Source organism: Xenopus laevis, chromosome 6S (genome assembly GCF_017654675.1).
Source record: "Xenopus laevis strain J_2021 chromosome 6S, Xenopus_laevis_v10.1, whole genome shotgun sequence".
Lineage (NCBI taxonomy): Eukaryota > Metazoa > Chordata > Amphibia > Anura > Pipidae > Xenopus > Xenopus laevis.
The window spans coordinates 50,641,781-50,668,391 of record NC_054382.1 but is presented as its reverse complement, the minus strand read 5'-3'; the positions used below and the strand labels follow the sequence as shown (position 1 = coordinate 50,668,391).

Below are 26,611 nucleotides of genomic sequence, written 5' to 3'. Positions count from 1 at the left end.
TGCCAAATCTCAGGATTATTATTTGGGTATTATGATTCATAGGTAGAACCATTCACAGTAGGAACTTTTTCCCATCTAGCAGATGTGAATAATTTAATAGCATGAATAGCACAAGGCAGATTCATCAGTCATATCGGAGGCAGCTGCACATACAATTCTGTAATTATCCAGCTGATTATAGATGCTAAATTGACTGGGGCAGGCCTATGAAAAAACCCTGTTTGGCTACAACATTCTTTTTATTAAAAAATTAAAACTTTAGAATTTATTTAAATTATTGTTTTTTAATGCAAAGGATTGTAAGGGAAAGTAGGGGTGCTAAAAGGCAGAAGGTGGGGAAGGAGTGAGTCCTTCAGGCAAACACCGGCAATAGTGCCAACAGGATGGAGCGGGCGAAGGGGTGGAGAGGACGAGGACCCCGGGACAGAAAGGAACAATGCAGGCATAGGACCAAGTCAGGATGGGGTGTGACAAGGGGGACTGGATCAGGAGTCCTAGGACAAAGACTGAGACAGAAAAGGATGGTACAGGCGTAGAACCAGGCCAGGATGGGGCGGGACGAGGAGGACTGGAGCTAGGTGCAGGAACCAGAAGAGCAGAAAATAGGATAAGAACTAGACAAGGCAAGGCAAGGAGCAGATGGAAGCCAGATAAGGGAACATGGGCAAGGGCCGTGCCACACCAGTAAGGCTGCTGGGGTAATAAGGGACCCAGGTGAAAAGGAAATAAGAACTTGCTGGCTGCTCTCCTGGCCTAGTGGTTCTGCCAGAAACCAGGAGGTCCCCCGATCAAACCCCAGCAGAGCCTAGCAAAGATGACTTAAGCTTGGAATATACCATGGAAACAAACAAAGATGTTCCCATTCAGTAGCTGGCAATAAATGTTATTTACAGAGGCTCATCTGCTGAAATCAATACATGTGCATTATGAGCAGGTGTGGTAGTCCCAAACAACACAACAAACACATTAATACCTTATGACAACTATAAAGTTTTAAAAAACTATTTTTCATTAAAGGGCATCTAAATCCAAGTAGAAAATCCCTTTTGAAATTTACATACTTTTACAATTTATAGTGGTTTCTGAAATATTGGCAGATTTATACCAATATGATAATATGAAGATATGATGACAGATATAGGACCGGTTCTCCTTTAAAGCTCCAAAATTACAGGATAGTGATCTCCCATAGAGTTTATTTTAAGCAAATAATCTAATTTGTAAAAATAATTTCCCTTTTCTCTGTACTAAGCTGCATGAACCCATATTGGTGGCAAAATCATCCTGTTGGTTTAATTTAATGTTTAAATGATTGTTAACAGAATTAAGGAATGGTGATTTCAATTTTGGATAGATTCCTTATCAAGAAACCCCCAGATCCCACACATTCCAGATAATAGATCTCATACCTGTAATCCAAGGCTGTGCAATTGACTCTAACTAATCAGGGCATTCCATATAATACTGTTGTGCATACATATAGGCACCCCCCCCCCCCGTCCCCTTACATGTGCATCATTCAGATGCTCTGTGGCGCTCAAACCTCACACAGAATTAACCCGGCTGGTGTTGTTTTCTGCTAGCAGGGGTATCAGGTAAGTCAGGGGTTTCCAAAAGGTAGATCGGGATCCACCAGTAGACCTTTAGCTGGTGATCAGTAGATCTCAAGGCACTGTCAACAAACAGCTTGTCTTTATCACCCCCCTATTTCATGCGTTTTATTCAGATATTTATGTTAAGGTTGCATAAGAAATAGATATTTGTTAACTATAGCAATATACATTTTCTCATAAATCAATATTTAAGTAATATTTTCTATGGAACAGAATGCTGACAATGTTTTTATGGATGTAGATCCTAATGGGACAACATCACTAAAAGTAAACCTCACATTAGTAAAGTATGGGCACTCCTGAGGTTAGTGATTATAATCACTGGGGGTGCTTAACATCTCTGTTTTAAGGCTTTTGCCAATAACAGTGCAATTGTGAGACAAATTTTATAAGGGGTTTGTCTGCCTACATGATAGGCTTCTGTTCTGCATTAGAGCTTAGACAATATGCAGAAATTAACATTTTTTTAAAGCTAAAAATAACCTGTTTTTCAAACAAGTTTGAAATTTTTCCTGCACAGATGTTATTTTTACAGTATGTAGTGTGTTGTTACTGAGGCCTTTTCATTTATATTATCCTTCTGTTCATTGCATTTGCACATAATTGAACCCACATTTCAAAAAACTGCTAAGCAGATATAGTGATCTAAAGCCATGCCCTTTGCCTTCATGACTGGTGAGACTGCTGCCCATTGCAATATGGTAGATTATAATAGATTTTAGAGAGTCAGTGCCTAATTACGGTACATCCATATTGTGTTAATGTTACCATGGCCTGGTCGATCGAAAAGCTTAGGTTAAGGACTCTTACACACGGGTGTTGTTTCTGCATTTTTTCCTGCATTTACAGTGCATTTAAATGCAGGTTTGAGGGCACCTAAACAAACTGATTCCATTATATCCTGCCTGACTGGACTCATGAGCGTTCTGAATTGTGTTTTACTCCATTTGCATGTCATTACATTTGTTTAGACACAGCAAGCTACATTTTCTTGCGTCTGATACGCATTCAGCCATCAATAGAATAGAAGGTTGTGTTTGGAGCAGACAAAAATGCACGTTGCATAAAAAAAAGTGTATAAAAAGCAATATATGTTTTTTTGCTCTCAGCGTGCATTTGAAGAATGCAGAAAAAACACCTGTGTGTAAGAGTCTTAAACAGGGCTGTATTTACATAGGCACTCATGGGCCCGTGCCTATGGGGTCAGCATTATTGGGGTGGGCCACAGGTGCATATATAAAAAAAGTATTCTCATGCAGGGATGTATTCTAGTCCAGTGCCGCCCTAGGCAACGGACCTCTTCAAACCCATCAGCTCATATGTGTGAAGTTGGCAGAAGTGATGGCACAATGTACTGCACATGCTTGTGACGTCACTTTCAACAGTGACCCAGGACCCAATACCGACACCTCTGCTGATGAATTTCATGGAAATATATCCTGTGGTAAGGGAAGAGGTATTTTTGAAAAAAAAAAAAATGTGTATACCATATAGGTATCTGAGGGCCACCACATTAAAGCTGCTGCCCTAGGCACAGGCCCTCGAGTTCTCCTATCTCCTTCTACACATAATTTTTTTTTCAAACCAAAAACTAGAATCACTTTTAAACCACCATTTTACTTCACTTCAACCAATGCTACATCCAGGACTCTTGATTTAATAGAGCAGATACAGCGAAATTCAGAGCCACATCTGTAGTCTTGGAAGTGGCCTGGTCAGTGGCATAACTTTGCATGCCATGCCCCCCTGCAAAATGTTTTTCTGGGCCCCCCTCCAGGTGATTTGAAATCACAGGTCACTCATGACGCACGCTAAATCAGAGTTCACCCATAACCCCCATTCATGACTTTCCTGTATAGAGGAAGCATACCCAGGGTTTTGTTAGCAAGTTAGTGCAAGATATTGAATCATGGCTTTTGAACTAAACTGGAGAATAACTAGAAAAGTTAGATGGGGTGTGGGATATGGAATTATGTGTAGGGTTTAGTGTTATGGCGCCTGGGGAATTTTGTCCAAAATGTAATAAAAAATCAATCATCTTATAGGGCTTGCCCCTATCGCAAGTCCAGGGTTGCAAATACTATGCTCAAACTTGCAGCTCAAATGTGCCTCATATGGAAAAAAAAGCTGTATGACAGAGCCCTAATACATTTCATGATCCCAAAGGGAATGACTTATATTCTAATCCCACTCAATGAAATGTTCGGCGTTCTGTTTGTTTATGAAATCACACAGCTCTCATATATCTCCTATAAAAGCGCTTGAATTGTGTATCTGTGGATGAGCTTTGTGTTGCATCAGAAATGACTGTATAGAGAATTGTACAAACAATTAATTTGCCTGGGAATCATATGTTCTGTGTCGTAATGAGTTGAAACCCTCTGAGCTTCTGAGATACATTGGGTTATCTGGAACAATCCTGGGAAGTTTGAACTCCTTCCAGTAAACAGAACAGACGTGATTAGTCTCTGCTTACTATGATTACTGATGGAAAGGTTTTTTTTGACGGGCAATCACAGCCTCAGAAAAAAATTAAAAAGTTACCTTCAGAGAAGCTGCTGTGTGGAGCCTTGTGTGTAGCAGACCAAGAACCATTCTAGCACTTTGAAATCTATGTACCTTCTTTAACATTCAGTCTGACCATCAATCCTTGGGGCAAATTTACTTACCTGCGAAAATTCGCAAAAGCGAAGGCAATGTAGTGAATTTGCATCTGGCGTTAGAGTGCGAAGTTGCACCAGAGTCTATCTCCTTCGATAGCGTAATTACACCAGCACCCGTTTGTAAATCGGCGAAGTGCCGAAATGACGTCACACTGCCGAATTTTGCCAGCGTTACCCACTTCGCCCTTTAGTAAATTTGCCTGCTTGTCTCTGTGCTTGAGTTGGAGGCATACATATTTTAGTTATTCTTTCTTCCAATAAATATATACATCATTCCTATCTACACAGCAATAGTGTCCTGGCTATCTCACTGTCTAGTATATATTTGAGTATATGGTAAATGCGTTTTCTGTGCAATGCCATATGCCACATGAATGTTCTGTTTAGCTTCTCACCAGTACATAGTTACATAGTTACATAGTTAAATTGGGTTGAAAAAAGACAAAGTCCATCAAGTTCAACCCCTCCAAATGAAAACCCAGCATCCATACACACACCCCTCCCTACTTTTAATTAAAATTCTATATACCCATACCTATACTAACTATAGAGTTTAGTATCACAATAGCCTTTGATATTATGTCTGTCCAAAAAATCATCCAAGCCATTCTTAAAGGCATTAACTGAATCAGCCATCACAACATCACCCGGCAGTGCATTCCACAACCTCACTGTCCTGACTGTGAAGAACCCTCTACGTTGCTTCAAATGAAAGTTCTTTTCTTCTAGTCTAAAGGGGTGGCCTCTGGTACGGTGATCCACTTTATGGGTAAAAAGGTCACCTGCCATTTGTCTATAATGTCCTCTAATGTACTTGTAAAGTGTAATCATGTCCCCTCGCAAGCGCCTTTTTTCCAGAGAAAACAACCCCAACCTTGACAGTCTACCCTCATAATTTAAGTCTTCCGTCCCTCTAACCAATTTAGTTGCACGTCTCTGCACTCTCTCCAGCTCATTTATATCCCTCTTAAGGACTGGAGTCCAAAACTGAACTGCATACTCCAGATGAGGCCTTACCAGGGACCTATAAAGAGGCATAATTATGTTTTCATCCCTTGAGTTAATGCCCTTTTTTATGCAAGACAGAACTTTATTTGCTTCTGTAGCCACAGAATGACACTGCCCAGAATTAGACAACGTGTTATCTACAAAGACCCCTAGATCCTTTTCATTTAAGGAAACTCCCAACACATTGCCATTTAGTGTATAACTTGCATTTATATTATTTTTGCCAAAGTGCATAACCTTGCATTTATCAACGTTGAACCTCATTTTCCAGTTTGCTGCCCAGTTTTCCAGTTTAGACAGATCACTTTGCAAAGTGGCAGCATCCTGCATGGAACCTATAGTTCTGCACAATTTAGTATCATCTGCAAAAATAGAAACAGTACTTTCAATGCCCACCTCCAGGTCATTAATAAACAAGTTGAAAAGCAAGGGACCTAGTACAGAGCCCTGCGGTACTCCACTAACAACACTGGTCCAATTAGAAAATGTTCCATTTACCACCACTCTTTGTAATCTTTTAGCCAGTTCTCTATCCAGGTACAAATACTATGTTCCAGGCAAACATTCCTGAATTTAACCAGTAACCTTTTGTGTGGCACTGTATCAAATGCTTTAGCAAAGTCTAAGTAAATCACATCCACTGCCATCCCAGAATCGAGGTCTCTACTTACATTCTCGTAAAAAGAAATTAAGTTAGTCTGGCAAGATCTATTACGCATAAAACCATGCTGGCACAAACTCATAGTATTATGATTTGCTATGAAGTCCAGTATCTTATCCTTTATTAACCCTTCGAAAAGCTTTCCTAATACTGACGTCAGACTAACTGGCCTATAGTTTTGAGGCTGAGAACGGGATCCTTTTTTGAATAGAGGCACCACATTAGCAATTCGCCAGTCTCTCGGCACTATGCCAGATCTCAATGAATCCTGAAAAATTAAGTAAAGAGGTTTGGCAATCACAGAGCTAAGCTCGCTAATTACCCTGGGATGAATACCATCTGGCCCTGGACCTTTGTTAATCTTAACATGTTCAAGTCTCTTTTGAATTTCATCATGTGTGAACCATGCATCATTAGTTGTATTACTAGAATTGGGAGTGTTAAGAAGGAAACCTTCACTTACTGGTTCTTCATTTGTGTAGACAGATGAAAAATACGAGTTCAGAATCTGCGCTTTTATTTTGTTTTCATCAACCAGCTGACCCCCCTCTGATAGTAAGGGTCCCACCCCTTCCTGCTTCATTTTTTTACTATTGACATATTTAAAAAATAATTTTGGATTTTTTTTACTGCTTGCTGCAATATCCTTTTCTATAGCAATATTAGCAGATATGGGATTCATTATCTGAAAACTAATTTTCCAGAAAGTTTGAATTACAGGAAGTCCAGCTCCAATAGACTCCATTGTAATCAAATAATTCAAAATTTTAAAACCTATTTTCTATTTCTCTGTAATAATAAAACAGGTTTTCTACCCAGTGTCCAGCTGGCCCATTTCAACCCTGCCAGACGGGTCCATTATTATTCCTAATAATAAAGAACTTTCAAATGAAAGTTCTTTTCTTCTAGTCTAAAGGGGTGGCCTATGGTACGGTGATACACTATATGGGTAAAAAGGTCCCCTACTATTTGTCTATAATGTCCTCTAATGTACTTGTAAAGTGTAATCGTGTCCCCTCGCAAGCGCCTTTTTTCAGAGAAAACAGCCCCAACCTTGACAGTCTACCCTCATAATTTAAGTCTTTCACACCTCTTACCAATTTAGTTGCACGTCTCTGCACTCTCTCCAGCTCATTTATATCCCTCTTAAGGACTGGAGTCCAAAACTGCACTGCATACTCCAGATGAGGACTTACCAGGGACCTATAAAGAGGCATAATTATGTTTTCATCCCTTGAGTTAATGCCCTTTTTTATGCAAGACAGAACTTTATTTGCTTCTGTAGCCACAGAATGACACTGCCCAGAATTAGACAACTTGTTATCTACAAAAACCCCCAGATCCTTCTCATTTAAGGAAACTCCCAACACACTGCCATTTAGTGTATAACTTGCATTTATATTATTTTTGCCAAAGTGCATAACCTTGCATTTATCAACATTTAACCTCATTTTCCAGTTTGCTGCCCAGTTTTCCAACTTAGACAAATCACTCTGCAAAGTGGCAGCATCCTGCATGTAACCTATAGTTCTGCACAATTTAGTATCATCTGCAAAAATAGAAATAGTACTTTCAATGCCCACCTCCAGGTCAATAATAAACAAGTTGAAAAGCAAGGGACCTAGTACAGAGCCCTGCGGTACTCCACTAACAACACTGGTCCAATTAGAAAATGTTCCATTTACCACCACTCTTTGTAGTCTATCTTTTAGCCAGTTCTCTATCCAGGTACAAATACTATGTTCCAGGCCAACATTCCTTAATTTAACCAGTAAACTTTTGTGTGGCACTATATGAAATGCTTTAGCAAAGTCTAAGTAAATCACATCCACTGCCATCCCAGAATCGAGGTCTCTAATTACCTTCTCATAAAAAGAAATTAAGTTAGACTGGCAAGATCTATTACGCATAAAACCATGCTGGCACAAACTCATAGTATTATGATTTGCTATGAAGTCCAGTATCTTATCCTTTATTAACCCTTCGAAAAGCTTTCCTACCACTGACGTCAGACTAACTGGCCTATAGTTATGAGGCTGAGAATGGGATCCTTTTTTGAAAAGAGGCACCACATTAGCAATTCGCCAGTCTCTCGGCACTATGCCAGATCTCAATGAATCCTGAAAAATTAAGTAAAGAGATTTGGCAATCACAGAGCTAAGCTCGCTAAGTACCGTGGGATGAATACCATCTGGCCCTGGACCTTTGTTAATCTTAACATGTTCTAGTCTCTTTTGAATTTGTTTTTTTTTTTTTTTTTTACTGCTTGCTGCAATATCCTTTTCTATATCAATTTTAGCTTGCCTTATAGCTTATTTGCATGATTTATTGGCCTCCTTGTACCTTATAAATGATTCAGCTGTCCCAGCTAACTTGAAAGCCTTAAAAGCACTTCTTTTCTTACCCACCTCAACACCAACGCTTCTATTGAACCAAAAAGGTTTTGCTTTGCAATGACGTTCCTTGCTTACAAGTGGAATATACTGACAAGTATATTTATTAAGCAGCATTTTAAAGACTTCCCATTTTTGTTCTGTGTTTAACCCTGTGAAACGCATTTCCCACTTAATATGTTGCAGAGATGCCCTTATACTGTCAAAGTTTGCACGTCTGAAATTTAGTGTTTTAGTTACTCCCTTATAAAATTGCTTCTGCAACAGAATCTCAAAGGAGACCATGTTATGATCACTATTCCCTAAATGAGTTCACTATTATTAGTTATTACAAGGTCCAAAAGAGAGTTATTCCTAGTAGGTTCTTGAACGAGCTGGAATAAAAAGTTGTCATTCAGCATATTTACAAACCTACTAGCTTTTTCTGTCTTAGCAACCCCATTACCCCAGTCAATGTCTGGATAATTGAAGTCACCCATAGCAACAACTTCACCCAGCTGTGAAGCCGCTTGTATCTGCAAGAGTAGCTGCTCTTCATACTCGACACTTATATGAGGTGGTTTATAGCATACACCAATGATAATTCTTTTTGTAACCTTTTGCCCAGTCAAAATCTCTACCCAGAGGGATTTTTCACCCTCACCAGTGCCAGCTATTGTTATTTCTTTAGCACATGGCTTTAATTCAGGCTTTACATACAAACACACTCCTCCACCCTTTTTAATCCCTCTGTCCCTCCTAAAAAGGGTGTAACCATTTAAATTCACAATCCAGTCACATGTTTCATCCCACCAGGTCTCAGTGATACCAACTATATCATAATTTTTAGAGCATGCAATTAATTCTAGGTCTCACATTTTACCTGACAAACTCTGTGCATTTGCCAGCATACAGCATAGGTTACTACTTTTACTTTTGAAATTTGCATTACTTAGTGGAAAATTATATGTTAAGTTAGCATTATTCTGTTTTCCTTGTAACAGAGGGACCTCCTTAGCTGGTAAACTGTATGCCCCCCTCACTCCTCCCCCATGACCCCTAACTAACCCCACTGCCCACTGCCCCGTCTACCCTAGCTTCCCCATAATTCTTTATCTCACCCCCCCCCTTGCCTAGTTTACAATGTTATGTTACAGTGCAGGGGAACTATTGTGAAAATTAAAATGTAATATAAGCTTCATCTCACTTAAATAAGATCAAGTTTCTAAATATAATCAAGTAAAAATTCTGAATAATTTCTGAAATAATAAAGTTACTCTTTTAACTCCCTTCTTAGCATCTGTCTCTCTTCATTCTCCCTTCTTGCAGGTCAGATTTTGACAGGTAAAATGCGTCCTTAGGGGGTTCCATTTGCTTAGAAGATGCATTACAGCTCACTCTTTTCAAACTCACCAAAAACCCTGTCTCTTTACATGCAGGATTTGTGTTTAAGCTGGAATTAGTTGAGTGAGCTCTGCTAGGAAAGGGAACCCATATAGTAGACATATATGCCAACTAAATTGCACTAAAGGAAGGGCCCATGTACTTCAAAACATGTAGTGCTACGCATCTCAAATAAACCTAAAAACTTATTGCACTGCTTAGCTTTTCAGTGGATGGTTTATGTCTACATGATTTATGTCTACATGATACATGTCAACTAAAACCTGACCAGGACTTCTGCATGACGAGATACACGTGGTGAGAGAGGGATAGTGAAGAGTAACTTGAATATTTTAAATATGGGACAATGCTTTATTGAATATATTTTATTGATTATTGATATATATTATATTTTGAATATTATTACATTTAAAAAGTGTATTTCCATGGAATGAAGCTTATATTAAATTTTCTTTTTTATTTCAATAGTTCCCTTTTAAAAAAAGCATGTTCACTTCAACTTGAAATTAATCTGACTCATTTGTTATTGTTAGGGTGCTGTTCTGCTGAATGTTATATTAATAAAGAAGTAAGAATAACTTATTTGTATTATTTAGTTCAAATATAGATCTATTATATAATATCACAATGATTAAATATACAGTTTATATATATATATATATATATATATATATATATATATATATATATATATATATATATATATATATATATATATAAAATTCACAGTCTGTAGCACTCCCAAGTATTAGTAAATGCCTAGGTGCTGGTTAAAACATAAACAGCAAAATGGTCAAAAAAACCGCACAACCAGGACTTTCATAAGTGTTGAAAAAACAAAAATTTACTTTATTTTCGACGTTTCGGCTCTTAACTTAAGCCGTCTTCAGGAGGTGAAAACTGCACACACAACACACATATTTAAATGCTAAAATGGCGCCAACCATGAAATGATGACGTCATCACACCACTGTGTTTTCATTGGTGATCGTGAACACAACGTGTATAGCCCCCTAGTGGGTAAGATCTAAAAAATAGTATTCTAGTGTCTATAATTAAGTCTAATTCAGGACTTATTGAAAAACCATGTATTCAAATCTATAAATAGTGGCACTTGTGTTAGCGTGCTGCTATCCGGTGTAACTAAGTGGATTAAAAACATTTCTTCAGCATAGCGCACACATGGTGCGCTATTAATCTCATGTCCCCAGGAATAGATCAACAGCGCATATGTTTTACCTTTTCGCCGCCTCTGTAGGACACATACCTCCGATCCATGCAATAGTAAGCCCCTTATGCCCGCATCGTACAACCAAATCCAGCAGCAGTCTATGGCCTGAGCGAGCCCATCACGACTCCTGAACATCCAAGCGTCTGATTGGAGTACGTTCATCCATCAATCATCCTGTGGCTCGCAGTGTATTCGTCCCCCTGCGTCAATATGAAGTGCCAGCCTCTCACCATAACACCGATCAGCATGTGTCACCGGCTGCCAATAGGAGCCGGTGTTCACGCCTATCAGTGTATCTTGTAGGCATGCGTCGGACTCACGATTCCATCATCCGCAGCTCGTCTGGTCTTCATCCTTATTCGGCGAAATTTAGCGCCGGCCACTAACAATACCACCGATCCGCGTACGGTTTAGGGTATCCATATGATTCCATATTGCCATCTATCAGCGCACCGTCCAGGCGTACGACCTTATCCATCATCAAGGGCCCCCACGATCCGACCAAAGGGAGCAGCGTGTAGCACAGGTTGTCCAAAGGACCACCGTGCTCACGCCAATCCATCAGTCAGAGGGGAGCTCTGTCAACATATCAGACCATAATCGAACATCATATTTTAGTCGAGCTTAGGCTTGAGCGATCAGACGTCCATCGGTTGTAAGCTTTCCACAATCTTACAACATTGTGCTCGTACTACTAGCGGGTAGGGCAATAAGGGTTTACTTACTTATGCGCAGAGGCATGTATCACTACTCACGGCCGGCCTTCAATCGCCACCCTTCATATTCCATAGGGGGTATAGAGAGCAAGACACCTGAAAAACAGTATCCTAGTTAATCAATCACCAAAAGATACATTTCATCAAATAATCATGACATCAATCGAACATAGGTATGTCAGTTTTAAACGCTTATTGGCTAAATAGCAACAGTATCAATCCATCTTCTATGTGTCCATTCTGAAAGAAACAATGTCTCTTATTCGCCACTAGAATAAGACTCCTAAAGAAATATACATAGTTACAGCTATTTAATTATAATTGTACAGTCCCATAACATCCTGTAACGCTGTAACAAAGTGTATAATAATCCCACTTCACGTGTCATCCAAGTCTGTATGGATCTGTTGGTAGAAAATAGCTGTTAATAAAAAGGAGACATAGGTAAGGTTTCATTGAGACCATGGGGAGTGAGAGTGTCTAATTTGTAAATCCACATCGATTCTCTTTGGACTAATAGTAAGTCCCTGTTCCCACCCCTTTTGGGGGCCGGTACGTGGTCTATGATCATATGTCTGAATTGTGGTAATGTATGTTTACAATGCAGCCATTGTTTAGATATTGGTTGATCCGCCTTTCCTGAGTTTAGGGCCAATCTGATCGCACTTCTATGATTGTTCATTCTTTCACGGTAGGTGGTAGAAGCTTTTCCTATATAATGTAATCCGCATGGACACCACGCCATATAAACCACATGGTCTGTGGTGCAAGTAACCCTATATGAAATGTTGAATTTGTGACCAGTTCTAGGGTGTGTAAATTGGGAGCCCTGTAGCATCCCAGTACAAGTTAGACAGCCAGCACACTTAAAACATCCCTTCCTTAGTGGTTTGTCAAGCCATGTAGTCCCCTTCTTAGGGGTCTCTGTTAGATTCTTTTCCACAAGCATGTCGCTCAAATTGGGACCCCTCCTGTATGCAACCAATGGAACTTTTGTCTCAAAAAAAGGCAAACTGCTGTCAGATTTTAAGATTTCCCATCTGTTCTGCAAGGATTTCTTGACCAGTGTACTCTTGTCTGTCCAATTAGTCACAAAAATTAGATCGGGATTTTCCCTGGGGTGATGGTCACCTTTGGCTAGTAGCTCCTCCTGTGTGTATGCCTTGGCCCGTTGTAGCTGTTCATCTATTAACCTCATTGGATATCCCCTAGAGGCAAATTGTGAACTCAATGTAGAGAGTTGTAGTTCCGCCATCTTCCTATCGGAGTTGTTACGGATGATACGCAGGAACTGGGAAAACAAGACCCCTCGGGACATGTGTGGTGGATGGTGTGAATGTGCATGTACTAGGCTATTGCGATCAGTGGGTTTCTTGTACAAAGAAGTGCCTAGTATAGCCCCCTGTTTGAAAATGGTTATGTCAAGAAAATGTATTTGCTGCTTGTCATATTCCAAACTCAGTTTAATGGGTAAATCCAAACTATTTAAAGAGGAATGGAAACTCTGAAGCTCCTCTTCCGACCCTTGCCAAATCAACAGCAAATCGTCTATATAGCGTTTATATAACAAATATTTGGTCTCATATTGTTCCATACACAAATTAGCGAATGAGGGAGCGACATTAGAGCCCATCGCGGTCCCTGAGATTTGTAGAAAAAAAGTCCCTTTGAATGAAAAATAATTGTGGGACAATATGAGATCCAAAAGTGACATCAGAAATTCAGTTGGAGGTGTCCCTGAGTGTTTTTTGATCAATGCATCCCTGCATGCACCAATACCACCCATATGTGGAATGACAGTATAAAGACTAGACACATCCATCGTAACCAATAGGCTATCCTCTGATACATTCAAGTCTTTTAGGAGTGTAAGTAGATGTGTAGTGTCCCTGATGTAGGACTCCATGGACTGTACCGCAGGCTGCAAGTATTGGTCCAGATATTTGGCAACTGGTTGGAATAAGGAATCCATGGCCAAAATGATGGGACGCCCCGGGGGTTCAGTTATGGATTTGTGTATCTTTGGTAAAGTGTATATAAATGGTATTTTTGGAAATTCTGTCACTAAGAACCTCTGTATACTGTCATTTATCCATCCTGAGTCCCTGGCTAATTCAATGATAGAATCCAACGACCGTTTGTAAGCTTTTGTTGGGTCACATGCCAGTCTGGAGTACGTATTTATGTCAGCTAACTGTTGGAGGATCTCATTTTCATAGTAAATTTTGTCCAAAAGTACTATCGCTCCACCTTTATCCGCCTTTCTAATAATAAGATTATTGTCAGCTTTCAAAGATTTAAGGGCATCCCTTTCACAACTTGATAAGTTGGAATACGTACGGCCTTTATTAAGATGCATGGTACCTGAATCCTTAGCTAATAGGTGGGTAAAGGTAGCAATCGACGGGGCTGTGTTTGGGGGTTCAAAGCTGCTTTTAGGTCTGAGTCCTTTAGCCAGTATCTCCCCTTTATCATTGTCCTTGAAGTAGTCCCTTAATTTAAGATTTCTCTTAAACCTATGTATGTCCTTGTGGACCTCAAATGCATCGGAATGGTTAGTCGGAACGAATTTCAAACCCCTGTTTAAAAGTCTACTCTCTCCCATGGTTAAGGAGTGATTTGATAAATTTACCACTATGTTCTCCTCGTCCCCCTCCGGGGTGGTTTTTTTGTGACGATTTGTGCCTCCCCTTCTAGTTGCCCTTCTCTTCCTCTGTCCGGGTGGGTGGGAGGGGAAGGGTGAGTGCCTAAAAAAGGTTGGGCAGTGTGTGTAGAAGTACTGGGATCCGAATCAGTGGAATCCCCTGAACTATCAATTGTATTTAGTGTTCTTGGTTTGAATCGCCGACTCGATCTCCTAGTGGTTTGATCAGAAATACCCAATAACCATCTATAAACTTTTTTCTGCCTATAGTCCTCCTTAACAATTAACAGTTTGTTTTCTTTAAATGATAGCAGTTCCTGTCTATACTTCTGTAAATTCGACTCAATATTCTTTAACCAGTCCGATTTATCTTGAGATAATTGTAGCAAGTGGTCGGTTTCAAATTTCGAGATATCTGATTGTGTCTGTTTCAATTCCTTTCCTACAAATTCAATAACCAGTAAAAGTAAATCGGATGAACATTTATTCAATATCTTACACCACTTGCTACAGAAATCTGGGTTGGAACGACCAAGGGTGGGAATATTTCTGATACGAAAACCCCTAGGGATAAGTTTTTGTCTGTGATAGCTGGACAAATATGACCCATGTAAATGTAAATCAACTTCCCTTTTCTTTAAGCTTAACACATGGTGATATAAGTCCCGAGGGGTCCTACCAGTATCAGCCGAGACAGGTAAATCAGCGAATAGGATTCTTTCAGCGTCCTCTGTTGAGAAAGTGTGTTCCCCTGTGGTATCAACTTCTGTTTGCGTAAGAACTGCATCCATTTCCAAGCAATGATTTAATCAAGATGTATGGCGTATTGTTGTGGAGTAATCCTCATGCTCAAGTTGCAATATTGGTCAATAAGAAAACAAAATTTATGCAAAAAGCCGGGTGCTGCCAGTAAGAGCCGGCCCCTAGCCAGGGGGACTCCCTAGTAACAAAATTCACAGTCTGTAGCACTCCCAAGTATTAGTAAATGCCTAGGTGCTGGTTAAAACATAAACAGCAAAATGGTCAAAAAAACCGCACAACCAGGACTTTCATAAGTGTTGAAAAAACAAAAATTTACTTTATTTTCGACGTTTCGGCTCTTAACTTAAGCCGTCTTCAGGAGGTGAAAACTGCACACACAACACACATATTTAAATGCTAAAATGGCGCCAACCATGAAATGATGACGTCATCACACCACTGTGTTTTCATTGGTGATCGTGAACACAACGTGTATAGCCCCCTAGTGGGTAAGATCTAAAAAATAGTATTCTAGTGTCTATAATTAAGTCTAATTCAGGACTTATTGAAAAACCATATATATATAATATATATATATATATAGTCAAATACAAGAGTCCTCTGCACTCAACCCATTATCAATATATTTAAGACAGCGACATTTTGTGCATACTGCTACTAAAAAATGCCTTACCCTTTAAACAAAACAGGGATTGTTTGTCCATATATTGCAATATATTTAAGCTGGCCAACTACGTCAAAGTCATCCCATATCTGGCCAGTCCTATGCTCAATTTTATCTGATTCATTAAGAATTCTGTTGCTTCATTATACATTTTACAAAGGTACTTGGTTTTACCTGCAACTTAACTTGCTGCTTTCAAAGTAAACCTCCATACTTGGCTGCCCTTTTATTAGACACCAGTGGGATCACCTGACTATAGCTGGGAAGGGTGGGAGCTACAACATGGAGCTGGTCACTGCTCCTGTATAAACTATAACAAACAAGGGAAAGTTGTGCTCACCACTATTTTTTAAAACCATTAGGCGGGGGTGCAATGAGGCTGTGACCACAAAATACATATAGTCAAATACAAGAGTCCTCTGCACTCAACCCATTATCAATATATTTAAGACAGCGACATTTTGTGCATACTGCTACTAAAAAATGCCTTACCCTTTAAACAAAACAGGGATTGTTTGTCCATATATTGCAATATATTTAAGCTGGCCAACTACGTCAAAGTCATCCCATACCTGGCCAGTCCTATGCTCAATTTTATCTGATTCATTAAGAATTCTGTTGCTTCATTATACATTTTACAAAGGGACTTGGTTTTACCTGCAACTTAACTTGCTGCTTTCAAAGTAAACCTCCATACTTGGCTGCCCTTTTATTAGACACCAGTGGGATCACCTGACTATAGCTGGGAAGGGTGGGAGCTACAACATGGAGCTGGTCACTGCTCCTGTATAAACTATAACAAACAAGGGAAAGTTGTGCTCACCACTATTTTTTACCTAAAAGCTCTCCCTGTTACTTTGCGGAAGTGGGTGAGTCATGCGGATCCCAAAACGGCTGACCAACTCATTGAGATGGTGGAGAGGTATACTGCAGCAGAGGAGCTGATAAGTCCAGTACCTTGCCAGCGTCCCATAGCCCAGAAGGCCAGAATTGCATCTGCAACCGGTAAGACTGTTCCAGGGGAAAGGGGGGCTGGAAAGTATCAAGGGACATATAAAGCGGGAGAGACTGTAAGCACTGGATCTAGAGACTGGCAAGCATTGTCAGGAAGGTCCCTGCCTAATAACAGACTGAACCAAGAGACTATAAGGTGTTTTCATTGTCAAATGTTGGGTCACATAGCTGCAAATTGTCCAGGGAGAGATGAACCCATGCAGTGTGGTTTAGTTTATGGGAACAGACGACAGTCTATGTTTGCAAAAGCAGTTTGTGCTGCTGTGCCTCAAACTCAAACTGAAAAACAAATGTGCTCCCTTTCTGTGGAAGGCAAGCAAATAACCGCTTTGTTAGACTCAGGCAGTTTGGTCACTTTAGTAAAGTCGGACCTGGTTCAGCCCCAAAAAAGTCAGGGCAATATGATAGGGGTAATTTGTATTCATGGGGACACACGGGACTACCCTACAGCAAAAGTAAAATTTTGTACCCCTGTTGGTTCTCTGACTTATCCTGTGGGTTTGGTACCTAGCTTACTGCATGATGTGGTAGTTGGGAGGGATTTTCCACATTTCTGGGAACTGTGGGAAAACAGGGACCCTGTCAGGCTTGTAAATGCTACCAGTAATACTAATGTCGGTCCTGAGCCCTTTGATAGTTCTCTTGCTAGGATTAATGATGAGCTCCCGGAAGATGTTCAACCCTTTCCTTTCTCTGTGTTGTTGGGGAATGTAGATGAAACAGAGACTGGGTCAGAGGATGCTTTAGAAATGCCTGAGTTAGAGGTCCAAAAAGATAACTTTGGCAGTGAACAAATGAAGGACTCTACCCTAGCCAGAGCAAGAGAAAATGTACAGGTTATAGATGGAAAACCCGTTGAGCCTAATCTTAGGCTATCTTTTCCTTACATGGCGTTAATTGGGGATATGCTGTATCAGGTTTCAAAGAAGGGGGAGGACATTGTGGAGCAGCTAGTTTTCCCCAAACCCTATAGGAGAATGGTACTAGACCTGGCCCATGGACACATAATGGGGGGGACACTTAGGAGTTGAAAAGACTACTGAAAGAATTCTGAAAAGGTTTTTTTGGCCCGGTCTCTATGCTGAAATTAAAGAATATTGCAATTCTTGCCCAGAATGTCAAATTTCATCTCCCAGGCCACATTACCGTAGTCCACTTGTTCCCCTACCCATCATCGAGGTGCCATTTGAAAGAATTGCCATGGACCTGGTGGGGCCGTTAGTAAAGTCTGCCAGGGGTAATCAGCACATATTGGTTATTCTAGATTATGCCACCCGCTATCCGGAAGCTAAAGAGTTGGTTCAGGTCTTTAGTCAGGTCGGCATTCCAAAAGAAATCCTTACGGACCAAGGTACCCCATTCATGTCTAGAGTCACTAAAGAGTTGTGCAGGTTGTTCAAAGTCACACAGTTGCGTACTTCGGTTTACCACCCACAGACAGACGGACTAGTTGAGAGGTTTAATAAAACTTTAAAAGGTATGTTGCGGAAAGTGATAGACAAAGATGGGAGGAATTGGGACTACCTGCTCCCATACCTTATGTTTGCAATAAGAGAGGTTCCACAGTCATCGACTGGTTACTCGCCTTTTGAATTATTGTATGGGCGACACCCGTGAGGTCTTCTCGATATAGCTAAGGAAACCTGGGAAGGGCAGGTCACACCCTATAAAAGTGTCATTGAGCATATCTCAGAGATGCAAGATCGGATTGCGACAGTGATGCCAATTGTAAAGGAGCACATGCTTCAAGCCCAAGGGGCACAACAAAGAGCTTATAACCGTAGCGCCAAACTGCGTACTTTTGTACCTGGTGACAGAGTCCTAGTACTAGTCCCAACAGTGGAAAGTAAGTTCCTAGCTAAATGGCAAGGGCCCTTCGAAGTAATTCAAAGAGTAAGTGATGTAAATTATAAAATTCGGCAGCCAGGTAAAAGAAAGCTCGAACAAATTTATCACGTAAACCTTATTAAGCCTTGGAAAGAGAGGGAATCCCTCGCTGCAGAACCCTCTTCGAGGCAGCATACGGTAACCCAAAATATAGCCTTAATACCCGAAGTCAGGGTAGCTGAGACGTTATCAGTCACCCAAAAGAACGAAGTACGGGATTTTCTTGTTAGGAACCGGGGTGTTTTTTCAGAGACTCCAGGGCGCACCTTAGTTATCAAACACGACATAGTAACAGAGCCCGGTGTGCGGGTTAAACGGAGACCTTATAGGGTTCCAGAGGCAAGACGGGAGGCTATTGCAAAAGAAGTCAAACATATGCTTGAGTTATGGGTAATCGAAGAATCTCAAAGTGAATGGTCAAGTCCTATAGTACTCATTCCCAAGCCAGATGGTAGTTTGCGCTTCTGTAACGATTTCCGAAAGCTCAATACTGTGTCTAAGTTTGATGCTTATCCAATGCCTCGTGTCGATGAATTGATTGACAGACTGGGTACAGCTAGGTATCTAACAACCCTTGACCTAACGAAAGGTTACTGGCAAGTACCACTTACAGAGAGGGCAAAAGAAAAGACAGCATTTTCTACCCCAGAGGGTTTATTTCAATATAGGGTTTTGCCTTTTGGTTTACACGGTGCCCCCGCAACGTTTCAAAGGATGATGGATAAAATTTTAAGACCCCACAACCAATATGCAGCAGCTTATTTGGATGATGTGGTTATACAAAGTACAAGTTGGGAGACTCATCTTCCTAGAGTCCAAGCAGTCTTGAATTCTATTAGAGATGCAGGACTTACTGCAAATCTGAAAAAATGTTCCATCGGACTGGAGGAAGCCAAGTATCTAGGCTACAACATTGGGCGTGGTTTAATAAAACCCCAAATATGCAAACTAGGAGCCATACAAGATTGGCCCCACCCAGTAAACAAAAAGCAAGTTAGGGCTTTTTTAGGTATCACAGGGTACTATAGACGTTTTATAGCAAATTTTGCCACCCTTGCGGCCCCTCTGACTGACCTCACTAAGGGAAAAGAGTCTGTTATGATTAAATGGACGGCAGAAGCTGAAAAAGCATTTCAGACTTTAAAGGAAGCCTTATGTGAACAGCCAGTATTAGTAACTCCTGACTTTAAGAAACCGTTCATTGTACAGACGGATGCATCTGATGTAGGAGTAGGAGCAGTGCTTTCACAAGTGCGAGATGGAGAGGAACACCCCATAATCTACTTAAGTAAAAAACTTAACAGTCATGAGAGAAATTATGCTATTGTAGAGAAAGAGTGTCTCGCCATTAAATGGGCATTAGAGTCTCTCCGATATTATCTGCTTGGGCGACAGTTTAAATTGATTACTGACCATGCACCCCTAAAATGGATGTGTGAAAACAGAGAGAAGAATAGAAGGGTCACTAGATGGTTCCTCGCACTGCAAGATTATAGTTTTACAGTGGAACATAGGCCAGGTGCCCAGCTAGGAAATGCTGATGCCTTGTCCTGAGTATACTGTCAGTTAGAAAACTGTGTTGCGACCCCAAGGTCGAAACAGGAGGGGAGGATATGTAACAGAAATGCTGGGAAATTGGTTGAAGGGGTGTATGTATCATCCAGATTTCTGTCATACTGTTTTTAAGCAACCAAGTAAATGTACATTTTTTCACGGGTCTGTGGCTAGCTGTAATAGCCGGAAAAAGGGCCCGGTTTACAAGAGTGTTGAGTGTTGGGCGGGATCCGATTCCAGATGGACGGTCCGGGTTTTGCCCAACACCTGAAAGAGGAACAGGTGTTCTCTCTCCTTAAGTAGGGAAGGGATTGTGTGTGTCTCTCTCTCAATCCTGGGGAAAAGAGCAGGCAGTGCAGGCCTGTGAGAGAGCCTGATTCATGTGAGTACGTGCTGTGCCACAAATACTGTTTTCTGTTAGGTGCTGGATGTTAGATCCTCACCTAGTTAGTTAGGAGCTGATTGTTTAGTTAGTGCCGGACAGGCAATGTTTTATTTTCATTTTTTGTTTGTTTTGATTCCTGTCTTCCTGCCAACCAGACAAATAAAACTGGTTGCGGCCAGTTGCACATTGCCAATCAGTTTTGTGTTGTTTTGCGTGGACTCCAATACTGCTGTGCACCCGTCTACCCCCAGGAGACGACGACCCTGTGACCTCAAACGGTTACAATATATATATATATATATATATATATATATATATATATGTTTTTTTTTCTCTGTTCCATGACTACTTGCCTTCGATTTCCACATGCCTTTCCTTCTGCTGCACTGATGTCACCTTCCCACTCTACCTACTCTAGTTTTCCCTTGGCGAATCATTTCAGTGCAGAAAATAAATTGTAATATCAGTAATGTTTTACTGAGACGTATTTTACCTTTAAAGGGGACCTATTGTGAAAAAAAAGAATTTGCCAGTACATTATACTCTTATTAATATAGAAGGACTGTCATTTAAAAAGTGGCATTTCTGATTGCTTTATTGAAAATTTCTGCAAAAACCCTACTAGGCCAACCAATCTGTTCCAATTCCTGCTGCCTCCTTTCCCAGGCTGTGCAGGGGAGCTGGTGGCACTCAGTACAATGCACTGTAGGATAGAAACCAATCAGAAATTAGGCTGACCTAATAGGAACTGAAGCCTTTCTTTGCTTGTGCGACTGCAGGGCTTTGATTAGCTATTACCTTCCTACTGGGCTTCCCCCTAACTGCCTCCAGCTCTGGAAATTTAAGAGGGGGGGGTATAATTGCAGGGGGTAATTCAGGCAGAGGATATGCCCAACCCCCGTTTAAAACATGGACAAGGTCCACAGGAGATTTACCAGACCTCCAATAAAGGGTCCATGATAAGTTTTAACCCACAGTGAAGCCAGAACAATTTGTATTTATTATTGCCTGCAAAAAGAAGGATTTATTTCCATGTATCCTATATGTCTCCTTAAATAAGGATGCTGTATCTGTGGCTTGCAATGAAAGCTTTGCTCCTCTTTGCAGATGTCGTGCATATGAAGATTGCTGTGGTTCCAGATGCTGCGTACGAGCTCTCTCTATTCAGAGGCTATGGTACTTTTGGTAGGTACAGCTATGGCCAATGAAACACCTATCTGCACTGTGTATAAATGTTAAAATGAATTATAACTGCAGTTTTTTAATTCATATTTCTGCATTTCCCAGCTATTCAAAATGTATTTTAACATTTAACTACACTGCTAATTTGCACTTTGAAAATGTAAAAAACAATATCTATGGTAAAATAATTTAGTATTGCATTAACAGAATTTATTTATTAACATTTGGCACAGTGGATTAAGGGCAGAACTATACGGACAATTTCCGTGCGCTTCTGTCGGATCCGAAGCTGGGCGACAAAACGCCCGCGTCAAGTCGGATGTGACGGGAAACAAGGCAAGTAATACAAAAGTCGGATGGTGCTGCAGCGTTCGTCCGACGCGACACAACTGTCACATGCAAACGCTGCACGTGTAGTTCTGCCCTTATAGGGTTCAATACAGAAAACTGACCAGCATAACTGATACAGATATGCTCAGTTAAATGCATAGGAGATGAATAACTGCAACACAACTGGAAGCAGTATAAAATGTAAGCAAGCCTTCAAAACAAGTGAATGTAAAATTGATGAGAGTGCTATTCTAAGGACGTTTTGTAATTTGTTACAACACCGCCACCTGCTGGTCAGTTTACAACCATTCTGGCCACCAAGTACTCAAGGAAGAGAAAGAGGCGGCTCTGATGTTCTTCTGGTTAGTTTCTATTTTTTTCCAAAGCAAAAGAACATCAGAATAGACTCTTTCTTTCTCCTGACAACTTCCTTGACTACTTGGTGGTCAGACTGGTTGGAGCTGACCAGCAGGTGGCTCTGTTCTAGCAAAATTCATTTATATTAACAGTACATGTATCCTTTAATGTCTTGAAAAAAAAAAGAAAAAACAAATAATGAATGTAAATTACAAAAGTATAATAGCACTATCATCAATTTTACATTTGCTTGTTTTAAAGGTTTGCTTATCATTTAAGGTGTTCGTTCCATTCAGTAATTCTCGAATGATATGTTTAATGTCTGACTGGGTTTCCTAGGTCTCACCACAGAACCTGATATTCAAGGGCCTATGTCACAACCATTAGATACGGTCTATGTGCCAAATGCAATAGATACCACATGGGCTTATGGTGGAAATAAAAAAATGGCTGATGGGAATTGTCCCAGACTGAGGTCCACTATTAGATCCTCTGTTAGTCTGGTAGGCAAGTCCAAGCATGACTCTGTTGGCATGGAATCAAATAAATTTACAGTATGACATTTGGCAAGTTCAACATCATGGCACAATGTTTCAATCTTGCTGGAACAAGGTCCTTCTCTTAGCTGCCTTTTACAGGTAGGTCCAGAGGCTGCACAGGCAGAGAAAGCAAATTAATATTATCAAAGTATAATTTAATCATATAGCATCCGTATGATGCACAATTGATTTCACCAATTCAGGCTACTGTTTTTGTCAAATCAGAATGTAAATGCATCCAGTAACTATTTGTTGGTCCAAAGCAAAACCTTCTAAGGACAAGTAACATCAATAGCCAAAATGTTCTATTTGACAAAACCCCAAAAAGTCTATTGTATTCAATGCATGTAGACGTCTAGCCAAGTAAAAACTTGAAAAATTAGAGAAAAAAATTAAAAAAACTTGAAAAAGAGAGGTCTTCTGTTAGCACATCATTCAGGGGCAAGATGTTAATTCCAGCGCAAGGTGCAGCATGCACCAACATATACTACAGGTGAAGGTACTCTGTATAAGGGCCACAAGGGAAGCAATCTTGCACCTCCAATTACAAAGTTACCTTAATTTTTTTTAACTCTAATAAATTTGAATGTACTCACAACTCGAATGGGACTTTATTTAGGAGAAAAACGTGAAAGTCTAATATTTGATCGAATGCAAATGACCTGAAAATTCAAATCAAAATCAAATCAAGTTTTCCTCTGAAAAAAAACTTGAATGTCAGGAAGGCAATTAACATCTTCAAATGGTTCAACGGACCTCTGTCATTGACTTCTACATGAACTCAGCAGGTTTTAGATGGCAAATATTTGAATTAAAACTGTTTCCAGGGTCGAGGATAAATCTGTCGCCGGCTGCAAATTTTTGGCGAAACAGGCCAAATTCGCCCATCCCTACCCCTTAAGTGGTCCAGCTCTTGCCTCTGTAGCATTAGTAAAAGAATCCTTGTGTATATATTTGCACTGGGTATATTCATTCCTTGTGCTACTGACCTTGTGTTCATTTCTATAACCCTACTCTTAGCTTTGAGTAACACTGTGCTAATGTGAAACTTTCCTTGATTGCAGTCCAGTCATGTGATAAACATACTTGCTCACTTCTCTTTAGGTTCCTCTTGATGATGGGTGTGCTGTTTTGTTGTGGGGCTGGATTTTTCATCAGGAGAAGGATGTACCCACCTTTGCTTGTTGATGAACCTACGTTTAATGTGTCTTACACCAGGCAACCTGCCGGGCCTCCAGGAGGTAAGTACACTGTAATATTTCATTGCATTTCATCTTGCAGAAACTTGAAGAAAAAGTGACTGTATTAGTGATAGGAGGTATAAGGAATAATTTACAAATGGACTGGGCCCAGAAGTAAGAGTGCATACAAATTGTGCACCTCAATGGTAATTGAGTAAAGCACTCGCTATGCTCTGACCTACTGTATCCTTTGCACTGGACTAAATATCTGTTGCAAGGAGTGCAGCACAAACAGGCACAAGGTGATCCTATCCTGAACAGCTGCCAGTGCTCCCTATCATGAATCTGAATGACGTCCAAGTTAGGGGGTGGTATGCCTGCAATTAAATGATAATGATAAGGCTTCTTAGCACCCTGTGCCCAGAGGTGATACCTCAAGGTGTTTAAGGACACACATTTTTTGCATACTGCACCCTGAGCTGTTAGGTACTCAATAGGAATTATTTACAGATGCAAGCGCAACGATTTGTGCAAAATTGCATGCATTTGAATGCTATTTGCATCTGTACTCTTGTCTGCTCCTCTATACTTTTATGAATGGCATGCACAGTATAGGGCAGTGGGCACAGACACATGGGTGGTCTGCAATTAACATCTGCCTTAAAGAAAGGCACATTAACAACATTTCCTTGTGAGGTATTTACAATTTAAAAACTAACCTACTTAACTCCTAATACATTCTTCAAACTTTCAGCCTCACTCTCTTTTCTCTGTGCATCTAACTCCTTTCTTAAAGAAGCTCCACCATGACTGAGTCAAATAAAGCAAAGTCCTAACACCATGGGCTTCACCATGAGGGGATCTTTACTCATCCCTCCTGACTGCATTTTGGGTTCCTCCATATAACCCCATTACATAGGCACCGGGAGGGCTTTTTGTCACAAAACAAGGAAGTAAACATCGTTTTACCCTTTCCATCCCTAATTTGCATATGCAAAATCGGTTTGGCCAGGCAGAAGGATTTGGCCGAATCTGAGTGAAAAACTCTGAATCCTTGCTGAATCCCGAACCATATCCTGGATTCAGTGCATGCCTATTTGTTACTGCTTTTAATTGCATATGCAAATTAGGATTCGGTATTCTGCTGAATCTTTCGCCGAGGATTCAGGGGTTCGGCCGAATCCAAAATAGTGGATTCGGTGCATCCCTAGTAACAAATAAGCTTTCCATAAAAAAAACTTTACTGCAAAACTGATTTTTACTGTTCATTGGCCATTCAGCTCTTTATATTGTTGCTTACTTACAGCCCCATATAACATGCTTTTTTTTTTGCAGGACCACAGCAACCAGTCATGCCATATTACTCTGACCCAGGAGGAGCTATGGGAAATCCAATGACTCCATCCTTTTATGTTCAGCCAAACTCTCCACAAGGCAACCCACCATTCCCTCCTCCACCTTCTTACTGCAACACACCTCCACCTCCTTACGAGCAAGTGGTGAAATCCTACAAATGAACCCTAGCCAGTTTCCTCAAAACTGACTGTTGACAACTGCTTTACTTTACCACAAGGAGGACTCTCTCCCTTGGCTCTGCACTAGCTCAGCTGGCACAGAAGTATTGCTAGCCTCAGTACTGGCTTGCCCAATGGAATGGATGTCTTGTTTTATGGAAAGTAGTTGCAATTCTACCAAGGTCTGTAACTAGTGTAATTTTTTACCTTTACACACCTGGCTGGGATGAGGGTGTAATTGTCACAGGTCTCCATTCTGGGCTAAAGAGGCCTAATTTTTTAAAATCATTCTTTCATAGTATGTAGTTTCTCCAGCGTACGTATGTTTCTCAACTGGTGATGTACATTACATATCGTTGCCTCATTGTCCCAAGAGTGCTAGCAGATCATGCAATATCTTCAGTAAAGGCATGCTCTTGACTGAAACCTTATTTGAATACGTGTGTTTTTAATCTCAATCAATAAAAATTATTTTATTGTCAGAATTATTAATATTCCCATTTTTGTGCCTTGTACAGAAATCCAATTTTTGTAATTTTTACACTATAAGCCAGGGCTTAAGATAAAATACAGGAAAGAAATGGAAGAAAGTCAAGAAGAGCTATGCAGGGCAGAACAGAATGAAGTTAAGAGAGGAGGAGGAGAGGTGAAGGCCAGAAGCACATAGGGAGCTGAAAGGAGTGGTTTGTGAGATGAGAGGTATATCATATATATAAAGGCACGGCCCCTGTGTACAGGTGAAAGATGGTGTATTTGGGTTTGTGTTGTAAACACATTGTCCATGAATTTATTAGAAATATTATTTATTGAAAACCGTTTTGTAAGTTGCACATTATGGGGCTTATTTACCAAGACAGATTTACAAAGACTACTGGGTTGACTGGGCATCTATCTTTGTATCTTTACGACTGCAGAATGAAAGCATGGAAA

The 26,611-nt window shown here is 40.4% G+C and overlaps 1 protein-coding gene across 1 annotated transcript in view; it reads left to right on the top strand.

The window, feature by feature from the left end:
- Window positions 1-26,169, top strand: part of vopp1.S (VOPP1, WBP1/VOPP1 family member S homeolog) — an 81,392-nt gene extending 55,223 nt beyond the window's left edge. The window contains exons 3-5 of the mRNA NM_001094847.1: window positions 21,686-21,763; window positions 24,091-24,227; window positions 25,503-26,169. Of these exons, the coding sequence (NP_001088316.1) occupies window positions 21,686-21,763; window positions 24,091-24,227; window positions 25,503-25,684 (397 nt within the window). The 3' untranslated portion in view covers window positions 25,685-26,169. The remainder of the gene's footprint in view (window positions 1-21,685; window positions 21,764-24,090; window positions 24,228-25,502) is intronic.
- The last annotated feature ends 442 nt before the right edge of the window (window positions 26,170-26,611 follow it).